General features: G+C 40.9%; 1 protein-coding gene across 1 annotated transcript; it reads left to right on the forward strand.

Moving 5' to 3' along the window:
* The first annotated feature begins 560 nt into the window (after positions 1-560).
* Positions 561-6587, forward strand: LOC146985674 (long-chain fatty acid transport protein 2-like). The gene is made up of 10 exons (XM_085778788.1): positions 561-1054; positions 2225-2434; positions 2523-2678; positions 3031-3155; positions 3285-3479; positions 3559-3649; positions 3797-3995; positions 4145-4242; positions 5974-6104; positions 6208-6587. Exons 1-10 carry the CDS (start codon positions 592-594, stop codon positions 6382-6384), a joined length of 1845 nt encoding a protein of 614 aa, XP_085634914.1. The 5' UTR covers positions 561-591; the 3' UTR covers positions 6385-6587.
* The last annotated feature ends 1333 nt before the right edge of the window (positions 6588-7920 follow it).

Here is a 7920-nt window from a genome sequence, read left to right on the forward strand (position 1 = left end):
TGTTACTGCTCTGCTCTCTGACCTGTGTGTTTTTATTTTATGTTTTTTTACTGTTTTATCTTTTTTTTTATCACATTAGGAGATATGCTGTGCATAGTACATATATACTGTATAGTATGTATCTATAAATGTTTTTTTATTATTATTTATATTGCCATTAATCATAATAAATCTTATAATTTTATTACAAAATAATATTAATTTGTCTGAGCTTTTTCAACAAATCCCATTGTGTGAGGCTTGATCTGACATGTAGTTCCAGAGAACAATCCTGTTCACTGTCATTTCATGGCGGACGTAGGTTTTGTGAGTTGAGGTTGTTTTTTATTTTATTTTATTTGAAGTAGAGCAGCAATAGTTAGACAAAACAAACGGTGCGTAAAATCAGAGCAGCAGACAGATCAAGTCAACACAGTGTTGCGCAAACTGTAAATCAGTAATTGTATATCTACAGTGAAGTTAGCTTTTAAACCCTGGTGGGTGGGTGTGTTGGGGCGCTCCTCCTCCTCCTTACACCTTCTCACAAACTTTTTCTTCTCCAATAAATCTGACTTCACTGCCTCAACAGCTGAAGCTTCATGATAGATAAACATGTGGGTCTTCTTATTGTTCGCAGTCGTCGTTTCTCTGCTCGGCCTTTTACTCCGCTTCCCTTACTTTATCCAGGATGTCCGGTACGTCCTCGCCAAGTTAAATAACCGCCGCTGCATGTTGAAGTACATGCAGACCAACTACACGGTGCTGGAGCGGTTTCTGGAGGCGGTGAGGACGCATCCGGACAAACCGTTCATTCACTTTAAGGATGAAACCTTCAGCTACCAGGACGCCGATGCTCTCAGCAACAAAGCCGCCAGAGTGTTTGCGCAGAGCGGCCTCGTCCAGCCAGGAGACACGGTGGCGATGTTGGTCGGAAACGAGCCCGTGTTCGTGTGGCTGTGGCTGGGCCTGGTGAAGATCGGATGCTCCGCTGCTTTTCTCAACTCCAACATCAGATCCAAGTCTCTGTTGCACTGCTTCAGCTGCAGCGGGGCCAGCACTCTGGTGGCAGCTGCAGGTGAGAGCTGCAGGTCAACGCCTCACCGGGGCGCTGCGCAGTAGAGACTCGAGCTGTAGCGCTGCGACTGCTGCGACTGCCCTGCCTTATCTGATCTTATCTTGTCTCCTCTGTCCAGCTGAGGGACACACTTCACAACACACTGTCAACTCACTGTTGAAGTCCTGTTAACTTATCGTCATTACACGATGTTGACCTGTGCAAGTCAAGTAACACTGTTCCCGTATCCACTAAAACCCACACATTAATATTGTACTTTTTTTTTTTTGGCTTAATAGGTATCATAGATAACTGCTCAGGTTCAGATTGATGTTACATACATGCTGCTTAAAAGTGCCTCAGTAATACTAATGTGCTGTCCATACTGTGATCTAACACACTTTATACTTTCTGAACATTTAATTGGTAATTTTTTGTCTGTTCTTCTAGTGAAGATTTTAAACTTATAGCTGGCTTTTTAGGTAGGCTTAATTAATGCACTATTGATGGAAAGATATAAATAAGAAAGAAAGAAAAATGTGTTTTTTCTTTATGTTAAGTCTTAAACTTTAAAAGAGCATGAAACAGAAACATGCAGAATCACTCTGAGATGAAAATGTGTATATGAAGTACAGTACATAATGTCCTCACAGCTTCCACCACTGGGTGTCTCTCTTTATGCTCAAAACAACATGAAGAAATCCAACATCATACCTTGTATTTTTTTTTATGTTGCAGCACATCAAGGTTGCTTTTATGTTATGTTATGTTATGTTATGTTAAGTTCCCTTTGCACTGATATCACTATTTAGTATCATATCAAACATGAAGACATCATGATGTTTTCATGTTTCACACAAAAAAATACAAGCTAAAAGTTGTTTGTTGTTGTGTGTGAAGCATGGTGAAGAGAAGAGGACAGGCCAGAGCATGAGAGACACAGGACAGCAGTGGTAGAACGTAACTATGGGGATTTACTAAATTAATTGTACTTATTCCATTTTATTTATTATTATTTATTTATTTCAGATACAGTGAATTAACAGCAGCAACACTCAGTCACAGCTGCAGGAAGCTGAGGCATCAGATTCTGCTGAGGATCAGGATCAGGACATTTTTTATTAGCCATGTTTCTTAATCCTCTTAAGCCTTTCAGCTGCTGAGAACATGTTCTTTGGGTTTGATCTGCAGAGTTACAGGGAGCTGTGGAGGAGGTCCTGCCCAGTCTGCTGGAGCAGCAGGTCACTGTTTACATCCTGGCCGACGGATGCAAAACTGCAGGTGTGGAGAGCTTCATGGACAAAATGAGCCGGGCCTCCTCTGAGCCTCTGTCCAAGGATTTAAGGTCACAATTAACCTTGCGGAGCCCAACAGCCTACATATACACATCTGGGACAACTGGTAAGCTGCTGCAGGTGCTAATGTGCAGTAACAGGACGCCTCACCTTCACTACACACAGACATACACCTCCTGGCTTCTCTTCCCCAGGTCTCCCTAAAGCAGCAGTGATCACTCATGCTAAGCTGTGGGCCATGTCTTGGCTCCAGTACCAGACAGGAGTAAAGTCTGATGATGTCTTCTATGTCAGCCTCCCACTGTATCACAGCGTCGGCTTCATTGGTGTCACAGGAGCCATTGACAGAGGTACGTACCATATATTATTATATAAACATATATATCAGTGATTTTCTGATATACACAATTTTCTTCAGTGGAATAGATGAAATAGGCCTTTCCAGGATACATAAGAGTGTTAAATAACATCCAGTTTAAACTCAAATGAACGCATCTGGAAAGTGATTATGGTGTTGTGGATGTCACCTAATACAACTGTGCATTACATTACATGTATGTTTTTTAACCTGGGTATAGATGCATCAGGGTACAAAATATCTATTGCCACTCATGCAACTCATCATCTTTTTCTTTTTTTTTTGATGAAGATAAAAACGCTGATTATTTCCATCCTTATTCCCTTTGGTCATCTGTCCTCTAGGAATCACTGTGGTTTTGAGGAGTAAATTTTCAGCCTCTCAGTTCTGGGACGACTGCAGAAAATATAACGTTACTGTCATACAGTACATAGGTGAAATCATGCGTTACCTCTGCAACACACCAAAGGTATGTGGCTGTGTTGTATGTCTTGGCAATTAATAAATAATAAGATAAGATAAAATTATTATGTATAATAAGAATTTTAATAATGAAAACATCACTGTTCTTATTTACTTAAATTTTCTTTCCCAACAGAAACTCAATGATCGAAACCACAAAGTCAGACTTGCAATAGGCAACGGGATCAGAGCAGATGTGTGGAGGGAGTTCATTAACAGGTTTGGAAACGTTGAGATCAGAGAGTTTTATGGAGCGACAGAAGGAAATTTTGCTTTGCTGAATTACAGCTGCAAGATCGGAGCTATTGGGCGAGACATCTTCCTCAACAGGGTAAAAGAAAAGTTTCATTCTCTGTGATGAAAGAAAAGGTGTCAGTCAGTAACTAATAGTTGTGTTTATGGTCTTGCAGATGATTTCTCCATACGCTGTGATCAAATACAACGTAGAAAGAGGAGAGCCTGTGAGGGATTCATCTGGTTTATGCATCCAGGCTGATAAAGGTGTGTTAGTACCAGTGCTGTGGACACACAGGTCAAGTTTCCTTCTGTATTTATTTTTCAGTTACTCCATAAAAGAACTGGATTCTTTTACACTGGAAAACAATGTAACACAATCACACCAATGAGACTTACACTGGCTCCCCTCAGGTGAGCCTGGACTCCTGGTGTCTGAAATATCCATGAAGATGCCGTTCTCTGGTTACGCCAGAGACCTGCAGCAGACGGAGAAGAAGAAGCTGCATGATGTCTTCAAGAAAGGAGACGTGTTCTTCAACACTGGTGACCTGCTGCGCATCGATGAGGATCACTTCATCTACTTTCAGGATCGAGTTGGAGACACGTTCAGGTGAGTTCAACTTTTGTTTCAGTCAAAAGCAGCTAAAGCGTGTTCAAAGGTTTTTTTATTGTCAATTTTATTTTTATTTCTGCATTTTTATTGTTTATAACAGATGGAAAGGAGATAAGTAGTTCAAAAGGTATTTTTATTGTCAACAGATGGAAAGGAGAAAACGTGGCTACAACTGAGGTGGCCGACGTCATCACTCAGGCTGGCTGCATCAAAGAAGCCACCGTGTATGGAGTTCAAGTGCCAGGTAATTTATCTGGAATAATGATGGAAAATGTAATAAAAAAAAATCCTCTCATTAAATCACAAGATCTTGAAGGCCAGTGAGCTGCCTTCAAATGCTGTAGATTTTAATGTCCAAATTTTTTTTGAAGATTCCAGGAATGAAGGAATTTTTTTTTGTGTGAAAATGTCTTAAAGCATGAAAGAATGATTCAGACACTTGATTTATTGTTTTAACCCTGACTTATACTTTCCATCAGAAACATGAAAAGTACGGTGGCCCTGAGAGTTCAACACTTAGTAGTAGTTATAACTCCTAAAGCCAAGAAACAAGCCAGGTCTGTCACTTTATTCTGTCCCTGCAGACGGTGAATTTTGCAGTCAATCTGATGAAGCTGTTCTCTGAGTTGGTAGCGTGTTGGTGTCATTGCATGTGTTATCTCAGGGTGCAGTATGTTCATCTCTCAGGGCCACCACAGGAAAGCCTCCAGCAACGTTCAATATTTGACAAAAGCTCACATTACATTAACCTGACTGTATTTTGTGCAGACTTGATTATTATGATCCCTCTGAGGCACTGAGCAGGCAAACAAGCCCAAACTGAACACCATGTTGACACTGCAGTTAAATAACTTATTAATGTTACATAATTATTTTAGAATAAAAATGTATTACTAGCTTGTTAATTTGAGGACCTGAATTTAACAATGGAACAACGACTTTCACAACTGTCTCATTTCACAGTGTTCAGCCTTCTACTGCCTGAATTTACACAATCAGTTTGAGCTTTGCAGCCTTTGTCAACTTTTAAAGTCAGTGAATGTCTTATCACCTCATTTTCTGCCATGTCGATCACTTGAACTTTACTCATAGGAACCACTATAGGGAGTAAGTGTTAAGTTGAGCAAGAAGTTCACTGTTTGCAACATTTTCCCAGAACAAAGGCAACAAGCCATAGTCGGTAAAAAGCCACAGCCCCTGCTATAAACTCAGGCCTTATGGACATTGACTCGGTTTCCCAGAGGTGCTGTATTTACACTGTGTTGGTTACTTGAAGTCAACGTCCCGGTCATAAACTTTGACAGATTCACCTGTACGAGCAGAGAAGGACAAACTGACTGTGACTCTGTGAGTCCACACTGGGGAGGAGCAGCAGGTTCACCTTGACTTTATAGTGGATCAGAGCGGGTCCATCCCATCAGCTCAGACCTGACTTATGTAAAGCTGCAGTCAGTCAGAGACGACAGAGCGAGCACACACAGGGCTAAGTTCAAAACACAGCACGATAACCGCACACACCCGACATTTGTCACACATTTTCTGTGAAGAAATCTACGCTGCAACTTGTGACGAAATCCACCTCCATTCATAGACACGATGCAAGAACATGCACTGAAATGAAATGATGAAATCAGGCTGAACACCAACACTGACACTGATGGTCCCCTCCTCATGTTTTCCTTTATAACAGGCTACTTTTCCAAAAACATTGGATACATCCAATACATACATCTCACATCTTTCATTAAACCCTCCCTGCTCTGACATGAATGTTCACACCTTACACCTGACATGCCCCCGTGTGACATCTACAGGGTTATTATGACCACTTGTGTCACAATTGGTCAGCTTTTAACACAGTGATCACCAGTATGTCCCTGAATGCATCATTCATTAATGTGCTGTATCTTTGTACTCATTGATGAAAATGCTCCACCAGTGACCCGGTGCCTCTGGCTGTGATTGTTCTCTCCAGGTCAGGAGGGCCGGGCTGGGATGGCTGCCGTTACTTTAAGAGACGGACTGAAATTTGACTCTGTGGATGTTTTTAAACATGTTGAAAATGTCCTGCCGCCCTACGCTCGACCTCGTTTTATGAGGATCCAGGTACCTCCAATGCAGTCATCTTCTTACAAACACTCTGTGCTTCTGTGAGCATTGTTTCATTTTACTTGAGCCTAATAACTCACTGTACTGTTATTATTTACAGAGCTCCTTGGACGTAACGGGCACGTTCAAGCATCTGAAGGTGAAGCTGGTGGGGGAGGGCTTCAACCCAAATCTAATAATGGACCCAATCTACTTCCTGGATGAAAAAGAGAGGGATTACATCCCATTTACTCTGGACATATTCAATGGAGTTAATTTAGGGGAGATTAAAATTTAAACAGCCTCTTTTAAAAGGGAAAATCCACCTGTGTTATCAAACTGTAACACGACACAGTGATTTAACACACACACTAATAATTCTCATTCAGAGAACACGTCTGATCCTGTGGCACTGAGACATGAGACTTCAATCAGAGCAAGAAAGCAAGTTTTTCCAGCCTAGAAAACTGTTCATTAAATGCATACCTTTAAGTTCTAACAGTGGTTTCTTATTACATTGTATTATGGTCCACTGAGGCTTTTTAGGGTGTGGGAGCTGAAATCTCTGCCTTGTACACAATGCTGTCCTCTTTGTATGATGATGGATGGACGGTCATTTCTCACTCCCATACATCTCAGAAACCACTGCTGTAGCGAATTGTTAATTATTATTTATTTGTATAAGTATCTGAGTCTTAAACGGACAGGCTCTAACTTACTACACCAGCTTTGTAACACATTGGATTTAAATATCCTGTCAATATTTGCTATTGACCCTCCACTACAGTGCTTCTGTGTCATCTTGACTTGACCCATTTATTTTTGTGTGTCAGCTTTTGAAATTCACCACTGTAACGTGACTTAATGTGTGAAGAGGAAAAGTTATAAACACAGCACGCATCATGCTATTTCAGCCAAACTGCAGTTTTGATAGTGTATTAATCATCGATTGAAAAACAAACCCTGCTTCCAACAATTTAGGTCTCAGGTCATTTAAAATGTGATGCTATAGGCTTTATGCACTGCTCCACTACTTCCTGAACTTAAACAAGCTCCTTTATTTCCTGTCTTACATTATTGTGTCTGACCATTGTTGTGACTACTCAGGTCAGAGCCAGACACACATGGATTAATCAGTCCAATAATCTATGACAGGAAATAAAGGAGGTGGTTTAAGTTCAGGAAGCAGTGGAGCTGTGCATAAAGCCTATTGAACTTCAAACAGGAGACTTTTTTTTTTTTACTATGTTAATGTTCATTTACATCAGTAACATCACAGACAGTCTCACATAAACTGTTGCTCAGCTTCGCCACAAGTGTGAAAAACAACAGTGTGGGATCCTTGTTATTTCGGGTTGCCTGTGCATGCTCCTCCCCATAAATCAGCAGACAAATGCAGCTCAGTCTAAGGAGTACACGCCCACCACTTGCTCTATGGATTTCCAATGAGGGTTGCCAGTTTCAGTTTCTTAAGTTGCTTTGTGCCTCTTGTAAAAAAACAAAAAAACAAAAAAAAAACATCCATGAGTGGATTTCAGCCTGCATATTGTTACACCTGTTGATTTGTTGGAGGGGTGCACAACAATTAACCAGTGACCACCAAATTACTCACACAAAGACACTTGAAAAAAAACAAAAAAAACAAGAGGGTTTATTCAACATAAATGTGATATAATCAAGACACATAACACTGCACTAAAACAACATAACAAACACAACCCAGACTGAGAGGCAGTCACCATGTTAATCGCCTCTGTCTGGCAGCAGAGCTTTATACCCCTCACTCCCAGGCCGGCTGGGTCTCATAACAATCAGAGCCTGAGTGGAGCTGTAG

This window comes from Trachurus japonicus, chromosome 6 (genome assembly GCF_045865225.1).
Source record: "Trachurus japonicus isolate A0001 chromosome 6, Traja_1.0".
NCBI lineage: Eukaryota > Metazoa > Chordata > Actinopteri > Carangiformes > Carangidae > Trachurus > Trachurus japonicus.